The sequence below is a fragment of the Meleagris gallopavo genome, chromosome 1 (assembly GCF_905368555.1).
Source record: "Meleagris gallopavo chromosome 1, MGAL_WU_HG_1.1, whole genome shotgun sequence".
Taxonomy (NCBI): Eukaryota; Metazoa; Chordata; class Aves; order Galliformes; family Phasianidae; genus Meleagris; species Meleagris gallopavo.
Window position 1 is genome coordinate 29,092,026 of NC_139404.1, and position 27,519 is coordinate 29,119,544.

Below are 27,519 nucleotides of genomic sequence, written 5' to 3' on the forward strand. Positions count from 1 at the left end.
AGTAATTCAAAGCCAGATTAGATCAGCCAGAAGTATTATCTGTTTAAAATACTTAGTCCTTGAACTACTAGGAAGAAGTTAAAATACTTACTTTTATACTGGCTGCCCCTTCTAAAACTGCACAGTACAGCTACATGGCAGACCAATGCCTAAGCTACATAGCAGGCTTATGTACCAAATATCCTCATACTTTGTCAGTAGATTGTTGTGTCTGAAGCCCAAAGAAGCAGCTGTTGTGAGCAGACAGCTTGCCTATTACAGCCATATGCCACTCCACCAAAGTTCATGGACAGTAACTGCTGTATCTCCAGGGTCACTGGAACTGGAATTAGACTGTCCCTCTGCACATGGGGCAGCCAAACCTGCGAGCAGCAGCAGGACCGCATGGCCCAGTCCCAACCAGCCAAGGGCCTTTCAAGCATTGCTGACTAATAATGGCACTAACAAATCGCTCAGCCTTTGCCCATCTTTTATCTGCAACTTTAGAAAGATATATTTCTTCCTTCAAGTCAAGAAAGGGTAAAATAAAACTGGAGACCATGCTAAGCTATCTCCAGGCACAAACAGAATGCTGTGATCTCCCACGGCTGCCAAAACGTATGTGGAATTCATAAAATTTGATCTTCAGACCCATAATGGTGTAGTGGCCTTATTAAACAGTGAACAGAGGGAACAAAACTGAATAGAAAGGCTTTAAAACTGGTCTCCTCTTTTGAATGCCTGCTGTCCTTCTAAAATAGACAAGTAAATGGACTAAATAGGAGTTCTTTAATTAGTGACAATAGCCCTATTCTGATTTCCAATACCAATTTCATCTCAAATGCATTGAAGATTGCTGCTCTTTGTGTAAATCGATATTTTTATTAATACAGATCTTGGTATTTATTTTTGCTACCACATGCTGCCTGCACCTTGGGATTATACCCAGAAATTACAAGATAACATTAGAAGTGTTCTGCACCTGAGGATGTATCAGCTCCACATATTGCCTGCACGGAGTGAGGATGAGCGTATATATTCAGGGCCAACAACTCCATCAACTGCTACATCATTTATGAGGGAACCAGCTTCTTTCAACAGTGGCTTGTAGGATCTCAGCCTCATGTTGCAAAGCAATAGAAATGACAAACATTCAGACAATTCAACACTGAATTGTTTCTTAGAATTCCCTTAAAAACAAAATAGCTGTATATACAATTAATGTTTTCATAGTTCCTTGCCTTGGAAGGAGCACTCAGTGGAGTATCTCAATTTCCATCACAGCTCCAAGAACTAATTAATCACCCATCCCAGTAAATTAGCAGAACCCACCTGGCCTTTTGGAAGTAGATTCCCTATCAGACAAGCTGCTACAACTTATTCCCAAGTTGCCCACTTAGATTTCTTGCACTACTTCTGAGCCAGTTCAAGCAACACTTTCAGAGAAGGGTTCTGTACAATTTATTATTTATCATGACATACCATAAGCATCACCACTGCCAGTCAAGACTGAATATAGTGCGTGCAGAAAAATTTTCACTGAAAGTACATTCATGTTAGGTTCTTCACAGGCAAGAAGTATTTATTCCTGCAGAAGTCAATTAAATGTGTTTCGTTACATTGGGCTTTAAACACATCTATTTATGCTCATTGCAAACTAATTGTATTTTTTTCAAAGCAGTGAAATAATGATAGAATGATTTGCTTTTAAACAACTCTATTATCACTGACTGTGTGATATTATTATTATTATATTATTATATTATATTATATATTATTATTCTGGAAAACCATCTTTGCACTGATTCCTACAGGTTCTTTCTTTCTAGACCCTTCCCCACAGCTTGCAGAATTTTAACTCATTTAATAATGTGTCTTTGAACTGAAGTCAGGAAGAGGCCAGTTTAAGGCAGTATCTTACTGTGTTACTACACACACACTTTGGCTAAATGCACTGCATTGCCTCCTAATTTAAAGGAGCATTTCATTGGGACTGAACTTAGTTTACTAGACAGAAATTCTGTGGCATCTCAGAATATATGCTATATTTTCTGACTGCTACCTTCTAAGTGCAGACCATTATAATGGTTACATTTGGCTTAGAGCACCTTTAAAATTTTTGTTGTAAAATTATGTATTTTAAAAAATTACAACCACACACAATCTTTTTGTTCACAGAGATGTTTATTTTTGTCTTTAATGTTCGTAGGGAATACGATTTCACTACAAAAGTGTCTCAGAGAAACTCCATTCAAAATCTAGGCTTAAGAATGAAGGGAAAATATACTTTCAGCTGTACCAGTCCTGAGCAAAGATTAAAAAAAAAAAAATCCTCTAGAGATAGGAAGCAGCACCAATAATACCAGAGGGCCTCTTACTGACATCTGCTCATGCCTTCTTTTCTGCTTGAGAATTGGTTAAAACTTAGGTGGGAAGAATTACTTTGTTAGAATGCAGACCTAAGGTTCACAGTCCCAATATCTCACCAAATGCATTCTTTCACAGTCGGAGTTCAGGGCCTCAGTTTACTTTCAATTAAGTAGTCAGGACTGCTCACAGCAAGACTGTTGCCCTCACGGTGTAAAATTTTCTCTTACTTAAATTGGTAAATAAATATTTATTTAATATACTTACTTTAATAAATATTTATTTCCTAATCAATATCAAGTTCCTGAAATGTTATATTGTTCTTAGAAGTATACTATTCATATGCAGTTATAAAACTTCTGATAACATCAGGTCTTAAAATAATTCAAGTGGCTTACATTCTGTCTCTTGTTCTTTCAGTGAAAGGATTTCAAACCATTGGTAACACTTGGTACTTAGTTCTAGGTTTATACAGGACATTCAGATTCAATCTGACAACATAAATACTTCTAAGAGTCAGAACAGAAAAGGCACTTACTCATTTTGGGGAAGACACCTGGCAGGTAAGATTTTTATTTTCAAAATAACAAGCCCTTTTTCTGACAATAAAACCCTTAAAAACTATATTAGATAAACATAAATCCTATGAATAAAACCAACTTATGTACCCCTTCTCAAGAAAGGTAGTACTACTATTGATTGGGAAATTGAGAAGTGTGAAAGCATCCAGAAGTACTCAAGTTTTATTCACTTCTGTGATATTCCAAGCAGGCTATCACAGCTGACCTGTGATATCTCCTCCAAAGAACGTATGTTTTACGAATTGAAAGCCTCTGAAATTTCTGGACTGTTTCTTATTAGGTATTTGTATGAGCAAGAAAATATAAGACTCTAGCTTTATAACCAGGAACATCACCTTCATTACAACCAACAACTTGTTACTCCGTCCGAGGAGTAGATCTCTTAACAAACTTTGTTCCAACTGAATCATAGCCTCTTTGATGCTCTGTATAAGGCACTTAATAAATTTTAAGAGCATCCGACAGTGCTGTTGGTAGTTCTGATCTGTCTGTGATGGTGCCCTATTAGCACGTCAAGATTAACTGGCTAAAGTGTAGATTAATCTCTGAAAACAGCCATATCAACTGCCAGCCACAAAATTCTTTTCAGGAGCCACATCCATTCTGGTCTGGATCCTTACTACCTTTCCAACACAAAGTTATCCCTTTTCTAGTAGCCCAGGAACCAAACTCCCTAAAACTGTGCAGTATCTAAATGTAGATGAGGAAGCTGTTTTGTTCTCTTTAACCAGAACAACTGCCCTTTCAATACATGATCTATACCCAAGAGAGAAATGATCATGAAATTCATAAAAACCTGTATCTTTTTACTGAAAGTCACTGAACCAACAGGTATAAAGAGCTATACAGAAAACACACAAAGTGTGAGATACTTCCCACCTTCAATACTGTACACAGAAGAAAACACTGTACTAAAGTAGTCATTATGTAGTAGCTTTTCTAGGTATTGTTCTGAACTTTTTTTTTTTTTCATTTTTCCTATTACTGTCAGTCTTTTTGTTAGAAGTTGTTTACATTTTAGAAACTGATGCTGCCTACTCAATTTCTGTAGGAAATGTGGTCCTCAGTGTCTGCATGCTCCTCCAGGGATCCCTATCTCCAGCCGGCATCAAGAGTATTTTCTTGAACCTTGCAAAAAAAACTTCAGATCTAGTTACCTAGCAGCATTACACCTCCATCAGTGGGAAAGCATTTAGCTTATTCCTCTGCACTTGGAAGCCCCACAACAGAATCAGACCCTTTGCAGAAATATAGATGTGAAGACCAGTAACTGGCATCCCAGAAAGCCAGCTACCTCCACCAGAATGCTTGAATGGTATAGGATTAGACTAAGTTTGTTCAGCAAGAATATCTTCAGTAAGTCAATAATGTAGAGACATGGATGACTGACAATAATGATAGATGATCTCCAAGCTCCACATATCACTGACAGTCTTACAGAAACCAAGATACAGCTGAAAAACTTGGAATAGCAGTACATTTCCTATTTAGAAAAGTCAGCATATTAAATTATTTCAAAATCACTGCATCCAGTTACCCTGTAGATGTACCTCAATAAAAATAAAGACAGAAGGAACCAGAATTCTGCATTCCCTTCAGAGGTGAGACTATCAAGACTCAACACATGCATGTAATCTTAAGAGATTTTCCTTGGTTAGATTAATTCACAGCTGAAGGCTGTGACAGTAAGAGAACTGGGCTTCACATTGAAGCATTCTGATTTATTCTCTGCAAAGAAGCATCAGCTTGACATAGATTATTTCATGCTCAGGGATGGCAGTTGTGTATCGATTGCAGATCAATTACAATTTAGATCCCTGTAGTCCCAAAGTGGATGTTCAGAAAGTAGAATCTTGCCTTGACCACTGATTTGGGTTAACTAACTGATGCTGTAGTGACCAACCAAGCACCCATGACTACCTCTGAACCAAAAGAATTTGCATTTGAGGTGCATTTGAGAAGGGAGTAGAGAGCCAGATTCCATCAGTGCAGCTTACATACATTCTGCTCGAGTACACTTTTGCTTCTTCACACAAGGTACATTAAGAGCACACAGCAGGTTATGCAAAAACAGATCAGCACGCTCTTTTCCTTAGTCATTTTCTCAGTATGTCTTCTGCAAACTAGAGATCAGTTGGCCTCAAGCAACAACGAAGATTTTAAGTTTAAGGGAGCTTGTTCACTTTGCAAGCATTTTGACTACTTTGACTATATATATATAAATATATATATAAACAGTGAATGGTGTAATTAAAGATGTATCTTTTCCACCTGGGCCAGATCCTGAAATACTGAAGGATTTCTTACTTGGAAATTCCTGTCTCCATCAAGATATGCCATACTCTCTTCAAAAAAAAAAAAAAAAAGAAAAAAAAAAACAAACAAACAGGATCTTGGAAAAATTCTTTAAATTTTTGTTATCAGAAAAGTATCATTTCTGGTGGTCGTTTTCTTTTCAAACATATGGGAAAAAGGAGTGATTAGGTTATCATTATCATTTTGCCTTTTACAAACACAAAATGACACAGCAATCAATCATGACTACACTTACGAATACTAATTTGAGCTATGGAGCTTTTGATGTTCATCTTTCATATTTAATTCCTTAAAAGTAAAGCTAAAACTTCTTGTGCACAATAAACTGTCTACTCTTAACAATTCCCTGTGTCAATGGACAGAACAAGTTATTTTGGATGACATTCATTTATTTCCCATAATAAAAGGGGCAAGATTAGGATGGAAATCAACTTCCAAGAGATTAAGTATTATACAAGGGAGGTATTTTTCACCTATGTGGTCAAACAGCAACTGTACACAGCTCCTGCATAAATAAGACTCTAGAATATGCAGCTAATTTATTTTGTTGGATGCATTTTCTTTCACTGTTTGAAACCAACGGCAAAGAGGGGTATACATGGGCTCCTAGGCATTGTACACAGACACAATACAATCTTCCTGCACAAAGTCTAAGGCAAGTCACTTTCTGTTGGATAGTACCATTTACTAAGCAAGGGTACAGCCATTCTTTGCTGTTGCGCCATTTACTCCATTCAGATCCTTCTAGACAGGAAGTTAGAATAATTTAATTGATTAATTGATTAATTTAATTGATTTGTGATTAACTTGTGAAGTACATTTTTATTTTAATTGTTAAATCCTGTAAATTCTTATGAAAGCATGACTTAAAAAATTTTTTTTTTTACACCAAGCTCAACTCAGTATCTGTCTCAGAAAAATCTCTTCAATCTCCATCTCCTGGTTAGAATTTTGGCAGTACTAAAGAAAATCATCAAAGTTCTCCTCAGTTTGACTGATTTTATGTTACAGGTTTTGCCTGTTTATGAGCTTGAAGCTAACACTGTCATGAGTTGGGGGCATAATTCCGTTAAGAAAAACCTTCGAAAGCTCAAATGCTATTTCCAGCACACCGAAATCTTAACATTAAAATAGAAGAATGTGTTTGCGAAATATACTTGAGTGGTCCACCACCAAAAACAGCATTCACTTTCTACCTTATCTATCTTATTCCTGAGTTAGCACAGGACAGGCTTACAAGTATAACACTTGCTGCTGCTGGAGAAGAAACTCTCCACACTTCCTTTTCCACATGGTTTCTGATATTTGAAGGGAAGACTCCCTAATGGCAGCAGAGTCAACTAAAGGCATGTGACAGAGAGAAAGATATGATTAAAGAACGCTGGATGTGCATAGAAGTACACAATAGACAATTCAGTGCCAAATTCCTCCTGTGTAACACAGCAATAGTCAATCAGCAACTCAAAACCATCGTGCATTTGAGACAGGAGAGAGAAAAACCAGAGAACATACGATGCAGAGCCATTTGCATTTCTAGTCTAGAAGACTTGCCTGACCACTGTAAAGAACTTGTGAAAACAAATTATAAAAAGTATTCTGTCTTATATGGCTACTGAAAAATATCCTATCCATCATATTTTAAAAAGTGCACAGATTATAAACCCCAAACATTTTTTGAGATTTTGCAATCTGCCACAAAACAGGAAATATCTAGAGAAGCTTTAAACAGTTTTAAACTTCAATTTAAAACTTCAGGCTTAATTTACAGACTTAATACTGAGAATCTTTGAGAGGTGAAGGGTTCTCTTTGTTTAGTTTTGTTTTAATTGCTGTTAGAATCAAGACTTGAACTTGCTAATTAAGCAGAACAAGTTTTGTTTCTTTCCAACATACAAACATAACTTCAGAAGAAATTAAAAGATCTGTCCAATAACAGCGTATCTTTTCCTTACACCACCTACAGTTAGGTAAAGTTAGGAAGATAAAGGACCAAACTATTATACGCTTTATCAATGAATTAATTATAGGCCATTTTCCCCAATTTCCTTCTTCTTTTCCTTACTGAAGCCAGACTATCAACACGTAAAGGAACTCGTTTACATGGAATATTATCACGCTCGCCTTTGTTGCATCATCACCTCATAAGCAACCCAGAATGTATGGCTGTTGAAGACTGGTGCATATACAGATTTTTACAAACAACAATTCTTATGGAGAGAACAGTCACAGAGTAAAATAGCTAATCAAAATACATTACAACATTAAATTTTCACTTTTTATAAATGGAGTAAAGATGCTTTTAAATATATTTACACTTAAAAAAACATCTTAGGATTACTGCAAGTCAAAATTATTTAGAAATTATGAAAATGAAGTTCATTTAAATTAGAACATTATGAACAAATTGCCATGTTCTACTCAGAATTTTGTCTACTCTGCTGTCAGTATTGTCACATCCCTTTAACCAAAAACAGACAAAAATTATCTTAACTTTGTTTCATGCCAAAACAGGCATCATTGCCAATGTAAACACTGGCTATGCAGTATTTCAGTTAGAACCACCACAGCTCAAATTTTAGATCCTAGCTGTTCCTGCCTTTTATCTGTTATATCTGTAGTCAGAAATTGCATTTCTACATCTTATTCCATAAAAAACAGTGATTTCTTAAGACTTTTCTGCATTCTTTTTGACTATACTTGTACCACATTCATGAGATTATTCTCTAGAGACAGTTGAAACGTACAGAAACCCCCTCCATCCTCCCTTACTTCCAAACCAAATGGCTACTTATTTCTGAAGATACAAAGAGACCTCTTGTTGGTAGTGCTGGGTGGTCTATTCACATAATGTTAAATGAAAATAAATATCCCACTTAGTGAACTACTGGTAATAGATTATTATTAGTTTGCAAGGAATACTGAAATGTGTTAGCATTCATTACACTTTAAACTAGAAACACATTTCATGAAACATCTTGCTATGTGATTCTACCATTAAACTGCTTACTTTAAACAGTTTCAGCTCTCTTGTAATCCATTACACCAGTATACTCTGCAAATAGTCCCACCTAAAAATAAAACATAAAAAAATAAATTTGAGAAGCATGTATTTTTTTTTCTAAAAACTAGTATATGTTATTCAGAACAACAGCCCAGCCCCAAAAACATTTAAGAATCTTGAAATGCTTATTTTTTTTCTTTTTTTCTTTTTCTTTTTTTTTCTTTTTCTTTTTTTTTTTTTTTTTTTTTTACAGATACTAAGATTTGGCCAAGTAATTGCAATGAACAGACATCCTATTTAGTAAGATAAAGCAGAATACATAATAAACAGGTCAGTAGTTATCTACCTGAAATAGCCTATAATTAACATTTGATGTCTAAAAAGTTTAAATAGCAACACCAAGGAATGAGGTATGTATGTTCTCAGATATCACATCAGACTTTCATTTTATGCAACTAACTGTATTTCACAACTAGCATCTTACAAAATAGAACAGTACTATTGTGCCTGTAGAAGTACTGCATTAAAAACAGAAAAATACATTACTACAAGAAACCACCAAACATCACAATTGTCAGGGGCTACAAAAATCCATTCTTTTAGCTGTTATGAAGATGTACCACATGTTGGGAATAATTTAGGATTCACTACCAAAAAGGTCCATTCAACTTTTACATGGGCTTAAACTTATGTATTTTGAATGTTTAAAAAAATATATATAAATAAAAAAAAAAGAAGAAGAAGAATCACAGGAGTGTAAGTGGACCATCTCACTGAAAGGAGCTAAATGGACTTTTGTACTCAACCCAAATCTGTAATTTAAATCTATACATGAATTGGATGCGTATATATCAAAACACTTATTGGCTGTAAACAAAAATGCAAAAATCTGTATTCACAAAAATATTTTATTGGTAATTTTACATAATACCAGATGGGACTGTAAATAGTTCTGCTCTGTATTAGTATATTGCTAAGTGCATAAAGTATTGACAGTTTATGCCATGAAGTTGGATACTATGGGGTTTTTACACATCATTTATGACATAATATTTTCTAATAGGCCAAATCAAAAGAAGTTGATCCATAATTTAAAAAAAAATAGTAATAGTATTGTTATTTCCTTATTCTTGTGCAACATCTGGTATTTCTGTAATGAAATGGCAACTGATTATATGACGCTAGGTAAATCTGGGGCAAGGGAACAGCACTAAGCAGAAACAAAAACTGTACTTCAGTAATTTTTAAAGCTTTACCAAACTTTCGTATTTCCTAATGTTAGTTTTGCCAAATGCTGTCATCTGAGGTTAAACGTAGAATACCAGTGTATAGTGACAGTGACTTTTCCTGAATTGTAGAGTTAACCAATCGATGTTTAGAATGGATTTACTAATTTTTTTTTGTATTTGCTTGTAAACATTTCAATAAGTGTTTTAAGTGTGAAAAAATATTGGTAAAACCATTAACATAATTCATTAACAGTAATCTAGTAAAATGTGTCAAACATTGGCAAAAATTCATACAAATGTTTTATTTAATAACATTTTCCTATTTAACCACACCAAGTACCAGCAGGTGTTTTTAAGATAATTATTATGAAAATTCTGTTGCAGCAATAGTTGATTAAGTTGATCTTTGACTTGCATACATATAACTATGTTCCACAATTCTCAGATAATACATATTTAGGCAGCTTGAACTATGTTATAAAAATTTAAATTCAGTACATGCCAATAGTAGAGACTCCAAGAGTTGTTAGAATTCACTAAACTAAAAGTGAAGATGGACTTACCAGTAACACTGTGTATGAACATTCAAACCACATTTTCATGGCACCTTTACACACAAAGATTAAACAGCTGGTCTGAAAATGCTTCGTAAGCATTTTTAGATTGCATTTAAATTATTTCTACCACTGCATTTTTTTTTTCTTCTTTCTAAACTGCATAAATTACACTTCAGTAAACATTGTGCATGGATAATCTGTCATGAAAATGTGGCAACAGGTGGCAGAAGTTACGTATTTGCATGTTTTAAAGAGAAGAGACTAAAGAAACTGGAGGAAATAAACTTTAATGAGATTCCCCGTTCAGTGATGACGCTTCTCCTCTGGGTGAAGATGACCTGGACATTCCCCTCTCTGTGTTATCAGAGCTAGAGCCGCTCTGACTGTGTTGATCTGCAGAAGCAGCACTGGAAGCAGGTGGTGACTTAGTTTTCTCCTTAAAGTCTGTAATTATGACCGTCAGATCTCCTACGGTAACTTCCAAATGCTGAGCACTACTTCGATCCACATTTTTCAATCGTGGCCTAAACAAAGCATAATGAATCATATTAGAAACACACACACCATCTCATTATCTTGTCTTTCTCCCTCTTACTAGGAGCTCTGGAGGACATACAAGTAACATCTGCGTAATACTGCTTTGTGGAACATGTAATAAATAAGATGACAATGTAGCACAAGTGTTTATAATAGAGTATTTCCCATAAGTTTAAGTTTAAAAATAGGTGACAATAACACCTTTTCCACCTTCGACAAAGATTATGTAAAAATTTATCATGTGAATATTTTAACTGTCTTACAATACAAACCTTCACATGTGTAACTCATTTATTTTTATTTGAATTATTATTTAATTATGATTTTCATTACTGTGGCTAGAAGAAGTTATAAATCTGACCCAGGAAAGGATGCGTCCCTGCAGCAACAATTCTAGGTAGCAAATGGTGTTCAGTAATGAGGATGTTGGTGTCCCAAAAGCTCACCTGTGCCTTCTGAATTCAACAATGCAGTTTTAGCTACAAATTCCACACAGAAGTGCAGCAGTTGTATTTCATTTAAAAATCTCAATAAGACTGCTAGTGCAGTATTTATACTGCCCTTCACAGAATAATTCTGGCATCCCTAACACATGCTGTGATTTAAGATATGCAAAGAGCTCAGTAATCATATAGCACAGATAAATTAAGTCTCTTCATCTATTCTTTCATTTGTTTGATTTTCACAACATGAAGAATCATAAAAGAACACTGACTGATATTCTGTTGTCACGTTTTTGCTAGTGATGAGCATAAAGGACTTTAAATTCACAATTTTCTTTTGACTATCACGGCAAACTGTCACGAGACAGGTGAATTTATACAAGCAATTTTGAATGGCATAGCTTTCTGCACTTAACTGACTCCACAGCTTTCACCAGCTCAAGCTGCAATAAAATAAATTCATATGACATCATATTGTAGCAGGTGTGCCAACAGCAGAGTCCTAACCTTTATCCTATCATCTGACTTTGTTTGAAGTAGAATTGGTTCCCAGCCACTTCAGCTGAAACACCTCCTGCTTTTCCTCTGCTAGAATAGAACAAGGATTTGACATCTTGTTCCCTTGGGGCTGAAGTAGTGTGGTTGAAGAATCTAAAAGAACTGAAAAGCTGCTGCTCTATAGCATGGGAACAGAGAGAAAAGTTCAGCATTATCAGCCTGCATAAGTGGTATGTCTGAAGTGTGTTAATCATATTCAGCGTGCATTCAGATTTCATGACTGTTTCCAGCAATAATATACAAGTTTTCAGGCAAAGAGAAAAGGATATCTTCTTCCCAAGAGGATACTGAAGGAATCTGCTTAAACTAACTAGGCATTTGTATCCAGTGAATCAAATCTGTGAAAAATTGTTTGAAGTGCTTAAGTATTTTTTCCAATAGCCATTCTTAATGCAAATCTCAATATCAGTATTTCATCCAAGATTTTTAGTTTTGTTTTTTTTTTTGTTTGCTCTTCTTCCCTGCCTCTCTTTTGCATTTTTAATGTACTACTGCAATCCAATAATGATTATTTCCATTTATAATATTTAATTAGCTTCATAAATACTTACTATTTTAACTTTAGGTACTTCTTAACTAAGTGCCTCAACTGCATGTGGTAAGACATCTGAGTATTAGAGAAAAATGTAAATGCATTCTTCCTGCTGGAACATCTCAGTCTCCTTAATCCTAACCGTAACTATTTTAAAGACTGTTCTCTCCTGACTGAAAATCTCTCCCAGCTTCTGATCCTGATGATCCTATTTCAGGCACAAGAGAAGCATCTGCTACTTCTCTGCATAACTAATCCCAAAAGATCTTCCTTGGCTGGACTATTCTGGAATGCTTCCAAAAAAAATCAATAGTTCCTCCCACTTTTGATTAGACTACATGTCTTGTATACTGCTGAGCTTTCTGGCACCACATTTCTGCTGCAATAATGTTATGCTTAGGCAGTGATGGTTTGGGGGCTGGACTTGCTGCCTTTGTTTTGGAGCTTTCTTCTGGTCAAGAACGAGGCTTTTACAATGGCTTGCTTGTACTGTAATGTGTCATGACTTCCATTCCAAGAGTCCAAACTTTCACTCAGCATTCCAAATAGCATTGGGATTTTTATCACTAGGTAACATACATATCTTACAGTGTCACATTAATTTCTACCCTAGTTCAGCCTCTCAAAATCTCTTTGTAAGTATGTCACCTTCCCACTCTCCTGTAATGAGATACATTCTCTCCCTCCATCTCTCTTCCCTGTCTCCTTTTACCCCCATTTCTTCTCCACTCCTCCTGCCTCTTCCAGCAATATTCCGCATGAAAATTAGTCCCTCCACTTCCCTCTCTTCTCCTGAGCCTAGCAATCATGTTTTGCGTATCTACCATTTGATGTGGCGTGAAAAAAACAGTTGAATCCCTTAACAAAATATCCAACTCTTTCTAAATTCAGCTGGTCTCCATCTTCTGGTTAAAATGACAAACTGCAACTTTTCATTGTGCGTAACTGGCATCCTACAACAATGGAACTTCAAATATTTAGCATTATTGTTGAAAGAGTATGCCACAGGACTCACAAAGCAGTAAAATCACAGAACATTTTTTTTCATATTTGCTTTTCTAATTACGTTTTACCAATGCAGCAAAAGTTGCCAAAATTTTTACCTGGTTTTCTTATGACTGTTCTTTTTGCTAGTTGTTTCCTTTTCACTTTTTTCCTTTTCTACTTTGTCTTTTTTCTCTTTCTTTGACTGTGTAGGGGGCACGAATTGCTGAGGAACCTGCTGTGCAACCAGCTGAGAGACGGGTCGAGGTTTCCTGTGTGCACATATATATACAACATATGTATATCCACATAAAGCTTAGGCTTTAAACAATAGTCTAAAACTTTCTATACAGCAGTTAGTAATATTAACACTCAATTAAAAAAAATAAAACACCACCACCACCAAAATAATTTTTATATATATATATATATATACACATACATATGAGAGTACTTCTTTAAAATAGCATATCAAAATTAAACCCATTGTGGCCTGTTGATTCACTTGCATTATCAATAAATACAACAGTTGAGGTTTGCTTTGTCTTGTTTATGTTTTTTAAGCTTTTGGAGACAAGAATTTACAATGTGTTCTCTTCTCCTAAGTGCTATATTCAGACTTGCATGGAATGAGCTCCAAACCATGAAGCCTTCTGGAAGAATACTTCATCACCCGCTGCCAGTCCCCTCAAATGAAGAGGGAGTACATTTTAAGTGTACTGCAGTACTGAAGCACACAATCCATATCTCAGAAAGGAAAAAGATGACCTTTCAGGTATCACAGCTAAACCCACTGTTGGCCATAGGCGTTTTAACTCCAACAAATTCCCTGAAGGTAATGACAAATCCTGTTGTGTATTCTTCACAAAAAAAGAAAAAAAAAGAAACATGTACAGCAGTACTAATAGAATAAATAGAATATAGCTGTCAGAACACATATACTCTAAAAGCTGGCATCAGAAGCAACTGACCAGGTTCTATCAGGACACACAAGACAGGTTTCTTGAACATGAAAATTCTAACCTGAAATGTTCTTGTTCTTATAATTCAACTAAATACGCACTCATGAGCTAAGTCCACGCTAACTCACAAAGAGAAAAAGATGAGCAATGGATTATTCAATTACAAAAACCCAGCTTATATCAGCTAGCAAACATAAGAGTGTATGCTTCTCAGCTGAGTAAAGCTGAGTACTGTAAGCGGTACCTTGAAAAACACCCATTTGTATTGAGACCAAAATCAGTGAAGTGACTCAATGGGCTGTAACAAGTGAGCACACTTGGATATTTTCATGAAAATTTGCCTCAGAACTGTTTTAACTTCTGTCATAGTAATTCATAGGAAAATAGGAAGAACAGAGGTGAAGTTGATGCACAAACTTGTCATTTCAGGTGGAAAACACTTGTGATATAGAAACAAAATTATCATCTCTCGATTGAAAGATTGCTCCAGGAGATGGATGAGTGAATCACTACTTCTCGTGATGGCCAGGTGACAATCACACCAATACTGTGGTTACCTGAAAGAATAATCTGACATGTTACCAAAGTAAGATAGTAGTGAATTTCTTGATGCAGATTTGTTGCCCAGAGTTGTGGACAACACCATGAGCAGAGAAACGTCATAAAGAGCAGGGATGAAAAAAAAATCTATTCCACAATTTCTCAATTTGGAATAATTTGAATTCCAGAGGGCAAATTACAAGCGCTGCTCTGAAAATAATCCCTCCTTTTTTATTATGTTGGCTTACAAAGTCAGAGGCGGATGTTGATGGTATGGCAGTAGAGGTAGAATCTTCCCACCAGTATTTCATTCCATGTTGTTGCTGTGTGACAGATGGCAGCTGAGGGGCAGTCTGACAGAATGGAATCTGACATGGAAGTGTGGATGAAGCAGAAGTATGTCACTAAATTCCTCGATGTGGAAAAAATGGCACAATGAAATTCACTGACTTCCTGAATGTTTGTGGAGACCAACCAGTGGATGTGAGCACAGTGAGGTGGTGGGTGGTGCATTTCAGCAGTGGCAACAGTGAAAGACAAGTCACGTTCCAGATAACCATGCAGATTTTTATGACCACAGTATGCAGACTCTCATTCGTCATGGCAAAAACACATAGCTAATGGTGATGACTATGTTGGAAAACAGCGTTTTGTAGCTGAGAATTTGCTCTATCAAGTAGTGTTATTGTGCACTTTGTATCTGTTGCACTTTCCATGGAAATGAATAGAAGACATTACTTTGAGAGCAACCAACATAAAATATTTCTGTTAGAGTACAGTTGGGAAATTCAGTATAGAAGTTCGTTTATCTAGTGCTTAGTACCATAAAACGATACAGAGAGAAAAAAGAATTAAAAAGAAGATCTTTGCCACAAGGAACAGAAGTCAACTAAGACAAAAAATTATAATAAAAAAAATAAAACTAAAAAAAAGAACAAATTCACATCTCTCAACAGTGATTTAGTCTTTTAAGGCTCCTTCCCTCCCTTCCCCCTCCTTAGGTACTCAAAGAGGGGCCACTGAACTGCAGCTGAGCACTGCAAGGCACGCAGGCTTCAGAAAGTAACCTCACCACTCATGGAATTTCAAAACCAATAGAACTGTTTGTGATTGAGCTGTAGCTGAACCATGTCATTCAAACATGAAAGAACTTACACTGAGGAAAGGTTTCTTGCAGAGAAGTCAAATATATGAAAATCTATTCCTGTAAGAGGAAATTGATTTTGATAATTTGCCAAAATACAACAATTTCAATTACTGGATTTCAAAAACAGTTAAGACTCCTTGTAATAGGCTGCTACAGCTAAGTGCTAAGTCTGCCTTTTAAACTATCAATACATTTATGGTAATTTGCTTTTTGAGCATGTTCAAGAGCACCTGAGCTAACCAGCTTTCATAAAGAAGCTCTATAAACTTACGTATTAAAATTATCACGTTTTTGCCTCTCCCACTGGGACAACTTCACAAGTGAACAATCCAAAACCGCAGGCAAAGGCGTTCATAAATACAATACATCTTGTTTGTTTAGATATACAGTCAGCCTCTCAAAATGGCGCATTTTTATTTAATAATTCACTTTGGTTGTTGTATGTGGAACACTCTTCAACAGAGGCATACACTGTTACAAAACGCTAAGAGCTAACAGTCCTTTCCAACTGAGGTGAACTTCATGTTGACTTCATTTCATTTTACAGGATTTGATTTTGCTGCTGTTTTAGATGATACGTTTACAGAAGCTGCAGAGAATTGGCTCTTTAGGATTTCTGTACAGAAATGTATTCAATACAGATTCTCCCAAAGGTAGGAAATATTTAACAATATGAAGGATGAGCTAATTTCTGCTATTGGCATAATCAAAAGAAGAACAAAGGAGAAAGAAACCACAGTGCTTTATACCATAGAGTTCACATGCCTAGAGATGAAAAGCGTTCATCCAAAAACACACACAGCGTATTAGACCCACATCATATCTAAAACTCTTGCCCCAAGTCATTTCCCTTCCCAGGGCGCAACACAATGCCTCATCGCTTGTAAGTCATTTGGGAGATCTTCCTTAATCTCTCTCACCGGACAGCCATCAATAATCTGTGTAAAAAGAATGCTGACCCTTTGGAAATGGTGAGCAACTTGTTCCAAGTACAGCAAAGCAGGTCAGCTTTGAAAACTAATTGAACAATAGCTCTATACGATATAATAACTTCTGCAGCAGAGTACAGTAAACTCTAAGTCATCTACGTTGTATCTCCAACATGCAACAGGACAATGCTGGCATAATGCTGAAGTATCTTGGGATCTGTGCAATCTCACCTCAAGCACTTTGTGCGGTTTGGGGTACCACAATATAAGAATAACATAAAACCATTAGCAAGCATCCAAAGGAGGGCTATAGAGATGGTGAAGGTTCCAAAGGGCAAGAGGTACATGGCTGAGGTCCCTGGGTTTGCTCAGCCCAGAGACGAGGAGCTGAGGGAGGCCTGATGGCGGCTGCAGCTCCTCACAGGGAGCAGAGGGACAACACTGAGCTCTGCTCTGTGTGACAGCGACTGGGCCCGAGGGAACAGCATGGAGCTGTGTCACGGGAGGGGCAGCTGGGGGTTAGGGACAGGGTCTGCACCAGAAGATTGTCCGACCCTGGAGCAGGCTCCCCAGGGCAGTGGGGATGGAACTTAGCTGCTGGAATTTAAGGAACATTTGGGCAACGCTCTCAGATACAGGGTTTGATTTTTGGGTGGTCCTCGATGGAGACTTCATGATCCTTGTAGGTCCCTTCCAACTCAGGTTATTCTATGATTCTACAAATTTATTTCAGTCAGAGCACAAGCACACTTGCACAGCGCTGCTTCTATAGCCATCATGAGTCCATAAAGCAGTCTCTGGCACTACTCACAGCACAACTCCAATTCTGACAGACCTGAGGTACTTCTCAAAGTAGCTCTAGAGTGGACAAATTGCGACAGTTTTTCCATGAACCAACCTGGTCTACCTGGGTCTCCAGCAGCTCCCACGCAGCCCTGGCTGCAGGGCTAGGTGAAGATTCTTCCATTTGGTGCTGCACAACCTGAACAAAGAGGGCCCACCAAATTAAACTGCCAAGCAGCACAGTGCAGACATTGAAAGTCCAACAGAGCAGCTTTGATTCAATGTGAGTCATGATGGACTTGAACTAGTAGTACTCCTATTCTCCCAGTACCCATAGATTTCAGAACTTAGAAATTTTCATGTGGAAAGTTAGATGATGTAATTATATCTCACTGTTGAACTCATATACCTTTCCAACCTGCTGTGGAAGAAGTGCACTAACATCTATAATATATAGTTTAGAAAGTTCAGGTATTCTGAAGAATATATCATACAGAACATACTCAAATGCACACTCTTTCTCGAAGCTGTATCTCCTTTGCTTTGCATATTTTACAACTACGGATGTATTAGAAGTTTTAATTCTCAATATTAACAGAATGGAATTTTGGAAATGCTGCCAACCTCAGCTTTCAATCAAGCTGAAAGATGGCCTACAACAGATGACCTGGATCCATACTAATATGGTCTTTTCATTCTCTTTCCTCTTCTCAGATCCATCCATCTCCTGGTTCCAAATCAGACAAAAAGCCCTTGCTGGAAGCTTTTTCGGTCCCATTGGCAAACTATCTATTTTGTAAAGCAAAAGTGCCATGTGCACAATGTACCTACAGGTTTTTAGAATATCACACATTAAACCAGGCATTTGTCTGCTGCTGAGCCTTGGTCAGTTTACTCTTCACATTTTTCTTCTAACAGTATTATAGCCCAGTTTTATTTGCCTGACAATAGAATTCAGCTTTCAAATTCATCTTATTCCCTGCTTTTCTACAAAGCTCTTCACATCTTACCCCACCCTAGATATCAGAAAGAGTTGCCTGTGAAGTGCTATTCCTACAGCAGGATACTGTGTTGTAGCTGCCCAGTGTAGTAGTGGTCAGTGTGTGGTTCATGGACAGATGAGATGTTCATGACACCACAAAGAACAGATAACTGCTGTACACCAAGAATCATTTATTCAACAGAAGAATTTAAGTTTTCAGATTTATCAGTAATATCTACTACCATGTTTTCATTCCCAGGATATGTTTCACTCCTGAGCAAAACAAAGCCTGTGGTTTTTCTTCAAAGCTCTCACCTGTTTTCATGTAGAATTTCTACATGGCATTTCACACTTCCTATAATTTTCACTCTTCGTTCCTCTGGTAGAAAAGATCTTCACTTCTTAAAATAAATAAACAAATTTTTCAAAAGGCATGTTTTGGAGACTTAAAGAGGTTTTATTTAAAGATACCCATAATCCCTAAGCAGTACCATTTATCTGAACTTCCCTTCAGGAAGGCTCTGACCTTTTGTTCAAGACAGCAGATCATCCCTCAAAAAAGAAAGCTTAGAAGTATCTGGAGCAAGAATCCTTACTGATTGTTCCTAGCCCCTGGTCACAAAATCCTGTCCTCAAAAAATCCACATTATTCTTCAAGAACAAAATATTCTTCACTTTCAGGTAATTTGGGAGGACTGGACCTGGGCTTCCAAGTTGAAGAGAATTTCCAGGTCATCTGCCTCTTGGTCACAGCCTGCCTGACAGCTCTCACCACAAAGACTCAAGCCAGGAATCCAACATGTTTCTTGACATCAGCTTCATGCACAGTTCTGCAGTCTGCTCTGCCTCACCAGCAAGGCACAGCAGAACTGGCTTGGAAACCAGTAACCTTAGTCAATTAATGCCCTGAATTTCATTCTCCGGAGATTTTCAATTACTGCCAAAAGGCCTTACAAGCAGTAACTAATCCACTTAGACAAGTCATCTTCAGTCAAACTCTTGCAATGCTGAATGGCAACAGAATGGGACCAGCACAGGAAATAAATGCTTTGGCCATTACACACACTACACACACATTCTCTTTATGATGTCTTCTTGGAAAAGTCTTGGAGTTCTAAAAGACGCAGGATAAGTATGCTGATGCACTAAGCATTAAAGCCCAGAAAGCTTGTCATAGTTCTGACAAAGGTAGCAGGAACTCTAAAGTCAGGGGTTCCCAATGAAATATCTTCAGGCAAAGCATAATGGAAAAGCTCTGCCAGCTTCTAGGAAAAAATACCTAAAATTCATCTAGCTATAACAGAAGTCCAACAGCTCCTTTGCTTACTACTTGTGAAGGAAGACCATTTGAAAAACAGCCTTTCCTAAGCTACACATTTCTGCCAATTACAAAGAAATATGGCTATAACAGCATCATCATGACAATACCTCCACTTTCTATCTGATTAATAATCCTTTTATTTTTCCTTCCATCTTATGCTGCATTTACAAGCTTATTCAAATTCTTCTTTGTCGTACTTTAATTCAGATGACATGGATAGCCAAAAATGTTTGTTCAAGCACTCATATTTGCTTTAGTCACAGAAGCTTTTCTTTCATTTGCCTATAATCACACCACTTGTTTCTTCCTTTGACAGATCTGCTGTCCTGTGAATTCCATATAAAACATGTCCCATGGATCATCCTTTAGCATGAACTTTCTACCGTCATGGCCATCCATCTCTGTTGACACTCACTGCAACCAGACGATCTCAATCTTTAATATATTAGCTCTCACAATATTCCATCATGGGAGAACGGTACTGCTAACTCTACAGCTATTTATCAGCAGAAGCACAGAGAAACTACTACTCCTACTTTAATTGTATCTCACTGTCCTCCCTTCCACTTACCCCCTTCCAGGGGTCTGTCTCCCTTTTTGAAACACAAGCTTTTAGAGGCTGCTGTCGAACTCTTCTAGGTTTACCCTCCACCAAATTTAAAATTCTTCACTTCTTATCAAAAGTACAAGACTTTTGTGTATTTGTTCACCTAGAAGCTACTCTAGATTGACATCACTACGAAAACAACTCCATTCCTCTCTCCCTCTCTCTCTCTCTAGTGCCCTGCAGACCTGATAATCTCCTTTCCATCTGTTACTGTGGGACTTCTGTGTGATACTGACTAAGCTGAGTTAAGTTACTCAACATTTTTTTCAAATGGAATTCTAATTTCAATCATTCTATCAGTACTCCTCCTCCTCCACTAGGCTTTGCTATTCCCTCGTCTGAGAGGATTTCGGAAGCGCCTTGTTAAGATGTCTGGGGTTTTCTAGTCTTCAAATCTCTTAGACGAGTTTAATTCTTCTGGCAGCATGTAGACTGAAAATCTTTACTTGTCTGCATTTTGTAGCACACTGCCACTGGAAAAAAAAAAGAGTAATCCCTGATAAAGAACAGGTCTTAGAATAGACTAAGTTCAGCCTTCTCCTCCTCATCGCTTCAGCCTTTATGAAGACACTGATGGGGTAAAGAAACAGCCAGGTTGTGTGCTTTATACACATGGTATGTGAGGCCATTTCCAACAAGCATTTTTCCAGTGTGCAACCCATTTGCTAACAGCAAACATATTTTACATCACGTAAGTCAGTACACTCTTGGAAAAGGTACAATTTCATATACTAAAAGCATATGATGTACTGCTTCTGGTACAGCATCCTGAATACATTTCAGATATTTGTACAGAGAACTGCACATAGCTGTAGTAGTCAATATTCTTTATCACTCAGCATCTTTAGTTTTTTAACCTCTATCATATTTTTCTCATCTCTGGGCAACACAAAGAAATCCAGCCAAGTGATGATTATTTCAATCTCTTCTGTCTCTTTTCAATTTGGGGTATCAAATCTTGCCATTAGACACCTAACCAAACACTGCACAAATATCACTTCCTAAATGCCACTTGTATATATGATTTCACAAAGATGTTGCAAGATTCACATCCCAGCTAGTTCAAAACTACGATTCTGCAAAAAATACCTTAAAAAAAAAAAAAACCAACCAAACAAACAAAAAAACCAAACAGATAATCTAGTGCATTTCCACAAGAGTTTCTAGAATACATTTGCAAGACAGTACCAGATCTGTTGGCTCAGCTCACCAAGAACTGCACGTATTTTCATTCCACAGAGCCACACACTTCAGAATGTTACAGCTCGCCCTCTCAGCACTTCCCAGAACTGTCATCAAACATAAAAGACAAGCTCCAGAAGAGCTAATATTAGAGAGCTTGTTTGTTGTTGTTTTTTTTTTTTTTCTTAATAACTCATCTTCTTGAACAAGAAAAAAAACCATTATGGTGGCTATTCAGTTTTAAGAAACTCGGTTCACAACTATTCTATTGTATTCTATAACTATGCTATTGTAATCCATAGAAAGCTACTGTTGGCAACATGGTTGGGTTTGGCCAGAGCCTAGTAAGAATCTTGTTCTGCTGATATTTGTATCATATATGTATTTCAAAAGTCTAAGTAGAATACATTCAAGTGTATTAAAATCTTGTTGAGAACAAAGTCAAACAATTCAAATCCTACCCCATTCTTTCATTACTAGACTGAATCATTCCTCAATACAAATGTACAGGCTTTAAATATCTTATAATTTATTTGAAGATCATTTTCCACTCACATCTATCCTGAATATTAATGTCTCAAGAAGCTAATAGAAATCTGATATCCACTGTAATACTCTAATCTCCATTTTTTTAGTTCACAGTCATTACTGAAATCTCAAGAAAAGCTTATCTTTGCATACTTCCTACTTAATAACCATATTCTTGCTAGTCCCTAGTCAAATCTTCTTCCCTGCATGTCCTCGTTTCTGTACTCAGGTTCAAATTCTCAAATATATCTTAACATAGTAATTAGAGTAATTAATTTAAAAATTAAAAGTTATTCCTAACCTCTGGGGCAAGCAGATGCATAGCTGGAGTCAGCTGGAAGATGCCTGTACTGTTATTTTACAGTAAACAACTTTTCAAACAAGGGAGACAAAAGGGAGGATATGAGAAAGTGGTTTCAGGTAAATTTTCGAGGTGAAAAAGTGCTCATGTCATGCATATTATCAGGAGAATATCTTCACTTAGATATGAATGTCTTGAGCGATTCTTATGGCATCACTTCAAGCAACTTCTAGAATGCACATCCATAGTTAAATACTGAGCAATATTACAGACAAACTTTCTGCCCCTTTTCAAAATGATATTAATTATGCAACATTCTAACTGAACTTTATAATAGAGCTCAGAAAGCTTTTCTTAACTCTGAAGATCACAGGACAGTTACAACCAGCAGCTTTGGAAAGTGACTTTTCCATCAAGACCACGCAGCTTCAGGCGCCAGAAAGTCTAAATGTCTCCAAAAGGAGATACATATATATTTCAGAATCCGGTTTTCTGTTGCAAGTAATACAGCACCTTTCTGAAGCAGGAGGTACTAAGAAATAAACCACCTTTCCTCCCACCAGCTGCTGAATTTTGTGTAATTCAGTTATACTCCTCCATCCACCCTCATACAGCGATAACCAGCTACACTGCAAATATCAGGTAATGAACTTCAACACTTTCAGCACAGCATGTTTTTACTTTTTCAGAAGAGTTTCTGCAAAACACGTTATAATATGGCTAGAGATTCTTGCATCTACACCCCTTGAGTTTCCAATGGCTGTGACAGTTTTCCATAAAATAAATGGATGTAAATTACTTAGGTTCCCTGTAATACATACAGAAATCAATAGAACCAAAACATACAAACGTGCATTACGTCATTGCAGTAATTGCCCTTATGTAATAACACAGAAAATCAGTAACAACTGAACTGCATTTAACACATACCGAATGGTAGAATCTTCAAAAACTTCAAGTGAGAAAGCGGAAGTTTTCAGCCTTAAATTTTAAGCCATTTACTCCAGCTTATGCACAAACCATATCAGTGAGGTGTAAGGCCACACAGTCTGGCAGTGCAGATGAGATGAAAAATGGTCACTAACTTTATGTTCTTTATTGATCTCTTGTGCCTCAGTAAGACAATTTTTCAAGTACTGGTTTGAAAATAAACATTTAAAGCAGCAGATCCAGAAATATTTTTCAGAAGAGGAGTACTGACTTGTTTCTGTCAAAACACAAAAAACTCATTCCCAAATAACTAAACAGAACTGCTGCACATTTCCATACACAAAACACAGGCCGGCTTTTAATACATTCTTCCACATCCTCACAAATTAGTAGCTACGAAGTTTTGAGACTTTATTTTCTTCCACTAGGCAATTTTCCAGCTAGCATTTTAATTTTTCTAGGTTGAATACACAAGAAAAATTCACCTTATAAGTCACATTTATCTTTTATTTGACCATCGCGTCTGCCCTGCAAGCTCTTTGAGCAGAACCTTGGGCCACAAGAGCTTCCAAGTCCTCCCAAACGACTTGACTATACAATATTCCAGAAGTAAGGAAACTACCTTTTCAACTTCACTAAAAACCCAGAACAAATCTGTGTCCCACTGCCACTGGAGTATTCCATAATCAAGCATGTGCAGATGACAACTTACCACCTATTACCAAGAAGGGGATGGGAGAGGATTCATTGCTGCGTAAATGAATGAGTGGTATCATTTAAAGCAAAAGGCAAAGAACCAGAACTATTGTGTATGCTGAACAGCACTGCAAACACTATGGCCAACTAGATAACACTACCTGTGGTCTATGCAGAAGCTAGCAGTGCACGTAACGATGCCACTTTACATTTTCAGCAGTTAAAATTGCATTATGAAAAGCAAAAAGTATTTCGTATAGCTGTTTCCTGTACTGCAGATACTACAGTTGCTAGCAATTAAACTACACTACTAGCAGGAAAAGCAGCTCTTGGACTGACACAGATCAGCTCACCCTCAAGTCATCAGCACTCTATTAAGCTATTCGCAGAATGAAGACCATCAGATTAAAAGATGTTTAGCTTGCTGTGCCACAGGAATATGCTCGTGCTAATCACCACACCAAGTCATCTTGTGAGAAACTAGTGTTTATTTCAACACTGAAGCAGTTCATGATTAAATGCATCTTCAACGTCGGTAATTTACTTTGTTACCCCAAATTATCTTTTCTCATTACCATTGCTTCTGACATATCCTAGTGTTAGCAGTACAGAACACTGTCTCTACAAATAAGACAAATGCATAATTATGACCATCTAAACAATGGAACTAGTGGTCTGCATGGGAAAACATAATGCAGATCCATCTGCGTACTGCAGAGTACAATGCAATTTCTACACATGCTATAGATACTTGAATTCTAACTTTCAGACAGCTCAGATTTCCAGCACTTTCAAATTCCTAGCTGTTTTATCATGCGAATCATTGACTTGGAATTCATCCATTCAGTGCATTTCTAGCAATTCTATCTTTCAATAAAAGCTGATTCAATTAGAATAGACTTACAAGACCCATATGGTTTTATCAGTCACTGTATAAATGTGCAGAAAACCACCCCTTGAGGCAGTGTCCCTATTTAATCATTCCCTTAAAGGGAATGCCCTATTTTCCAGATGACATTTAACAGATGAGGCCAGCAAGTCTCCTGAAGACAATTGGTACGCTGCACAACTGTCTGCCCTCGAAAGAAATATTCATATCAAGACATTTAGAAAGCCCAAATTTGTCTTCATGGATACTTCCTAAGTCAGCCATCAAATGTTATTTTTCCAAAAAACAGTTTTTAGGCTTCAACCTCTCACACGCATTACAAATTCTTTCCCATATGCTACAAACCGTGGTTTACTGACGTTCAGTGCAAGTGATAGCTACACTGAAAATATCCCATTTGAGAAACATATGGGTATCAACCCATTTGTGTTTCCTAGATGACAATGTGCTATGTAGAAGCTCAATTTCCTTAACAACATCCCCTGGGGAGGCAGTATCTGTGAATCTGCACAGAAAGTGGCAGATAAGGGCTTTTAAGACCCCTAGATCCTTGGTACTCATGGGGAAGGGACCTCTCCATCACATTTCCCAATCTCACAAAGGATTGGATCCATCAGGCTGCTCCTCCATTCCCTTTCAGTAGAAACTGTGATGCTTCTCATACTGTGCAAAAAAAGAAAAAAAAACAAAACACACTCAAAACATGAGACATGCTGATGTTGCACAAAACAGGGTCAGTACTTGCCACAATTAACTTTGTGACCAAGCAGGAAGGAGCTTGTTTCTGATCCATCTTATTTGTTCTATATCATCGGCGTGTCTGATCTTTCCAGAAGGCTGTAGCATTCTACATACTTCCTCCACTCAAAGCCAGCCCCACAAAGATGCCCATCTTATGGAGGAGAAGAAACTACGCACCTTCCCTAAAACCAAGCCTCTCTGATGTTCTTCAGGAAAGATGCATATTAACAGAAAATAAGGCCATAATCATCAGTCGTTGCCTTCTTCCTTTTTCATCTAATTACAGAAATTCTAGCTTATGATACTAATCACAGAATTCAACAATATTTGTACAAACAACTTTCAGCAAATGCATTAAACCAACTTGTTCCTGCTTTTGGAATCAGGAACTTTATTTATAAAGTTAATTTTAAAACCTTTACTCATTCACGCATTTTTTTTTCTACTGAGCATTGTCATTTGAATTATGTCATTCAGATATTGCATATTCAAGCATTATGGAAAAGTCTGAAGATAAGTCCCAGTCCAGTTTCAGCAAGTTAGGATGGGAAAAGTTTCCACTGCTCATTTTCTTTTTTCCCCAACTTCCAAAGAAATAAAAAAGAAACCAAGAAAAAAACTTGTAGCAGGCTTCAAGGTTGTATCTTGTAGTCTTCAGTCTGATCTCTGATGGAAGGTTTGCCAGACAAAAGCCTTCCAACAACATTCTGCAGCTGAACTCTCCAAGTTCAAGCCTGCTCTACATCAACACACCACATATCAGTGGAATGCACATCAGAGAGAACAGATAATTTTCAGGATCTCCCTGTCCTACTTAAATCACGATAAGCGACTGTATGAAAACACGTACAACGAACACTTAATATTTTATCCCACTAGGCTAAATTTGAAGTATTTTCTTTTTTTGCTTGGCTGTACCTACCAAGTAGAGAAGACATCCGATACTACAAGAAATTTTTCTGTGAAGCATGCTATCCTAACGTGACTTTCAAGATGAGAGGTACAGATACGTAAATCGAGTTTTATTAAACAGGAATAAGCATAGAGACAGTCACAGCAGTAAAGGATAAATGGTTACAAAAAGCTGTGGATAAGCAAATGCAACTTCTGACCACTTTGCAAGTGATTCACGAGCATCTTTTTCACCAGCAAGACCTCTCATTTCATCTATTTAGTCTTTAGTCTTATTGAAGGTATTTATTCAAATGCCAGTATCTTTCAGACCAGGACAGTTAATTATTTTTGCAAGGAAAGACACAGCACGCAAGAATACCACTGATGGCCCTAAAACAAAAAATAAATAAATAAATAAATAAATAAATAAATAAATAAATAAATAAATAAGAACCCACAGCCAACCAACCAACCAACCCAAAGTACACACCCCTCACACTCAAAAGGAAAGTATTTCCTCATGAAAATTGAAAGAAAGTAGTATATCCATTATCAAACATGGAAAGAAAGAAAAGACCAGAAAGCAAAAAGGCTTCTTTGGTTCAGTCTCCACAGGGAAGATTAATTTATATAATCAAATTAAATATGGGGATAGGAATACTAATTAGAATAAGAAACAGATCGGGCTACTAAATATTGTATGTGGCAGTCAACAACAGCTAATGAAATGCACTCATGAAATCAAATTGAGCCAAAAAAGGGAAAGAGAAGTCACAAGATCGGTAAATAAAAATGCAGGAAATAACAAGTGACTCAGCCTAACTCAAATTTCAGACCGGTACTAGAAGAAAATTATTCAACAGCTAGGAGCATATAAAGGATAAAGCCGAATGGCTTGAAACACTCTAGTTTCTCTAACAGAATAACTGTCTGAGTGACTAGAAGAGAAGCAATACAAAACCTCGAGCATTGATTTGCAATGCCATCAAAAATACATTCTGTC

General features: G+C 37.0%; 2 protein-coding genes across 2 annotated transcripts in view; both read right to left on the minus strand.

Moving 5' to 3' along the window:
• The window catches only part of GXYLT1 (glucoside xylosyltransferase 1), a 45,507-nt gene extending 37,135 nt beyond the window's left edge, over window positions 1–8,372 (minus strand). The window contains exon 1 of the mRNA XM_085219624.1: window positions 8,251–8,372. The gene's annotated coding sequence lies outside the window, so the exon portion shown is untranslated. The remainder of the gene's footprint in view (window positions 1–8,250) is intronic.
• The window catches only part of YAF2 (YY1 associated factor 2), a 33,208-nt gene continuing 7,833 nt past the window's right edge, over window positions 2,145–27,519 (minus strand). The window contains exons 3-4 of the mRNA XM_085219645.1: window positions 13,204–13,356; window positions 2,145–10,554 (exon numbers count right to left, since the gene is read on the minus strand). Of these exons, the coding sequence (XP_085075771.1) occupies window positions 10,317–10,554; window positions 13,204–13,356 (391 nt within the window). The 3' untranslated portion in view covers window positions 2,145–10,316. The remainder of the gene's footprint in view (window positions 10,555–13,203; window positions 13,357–27,519) is intronic.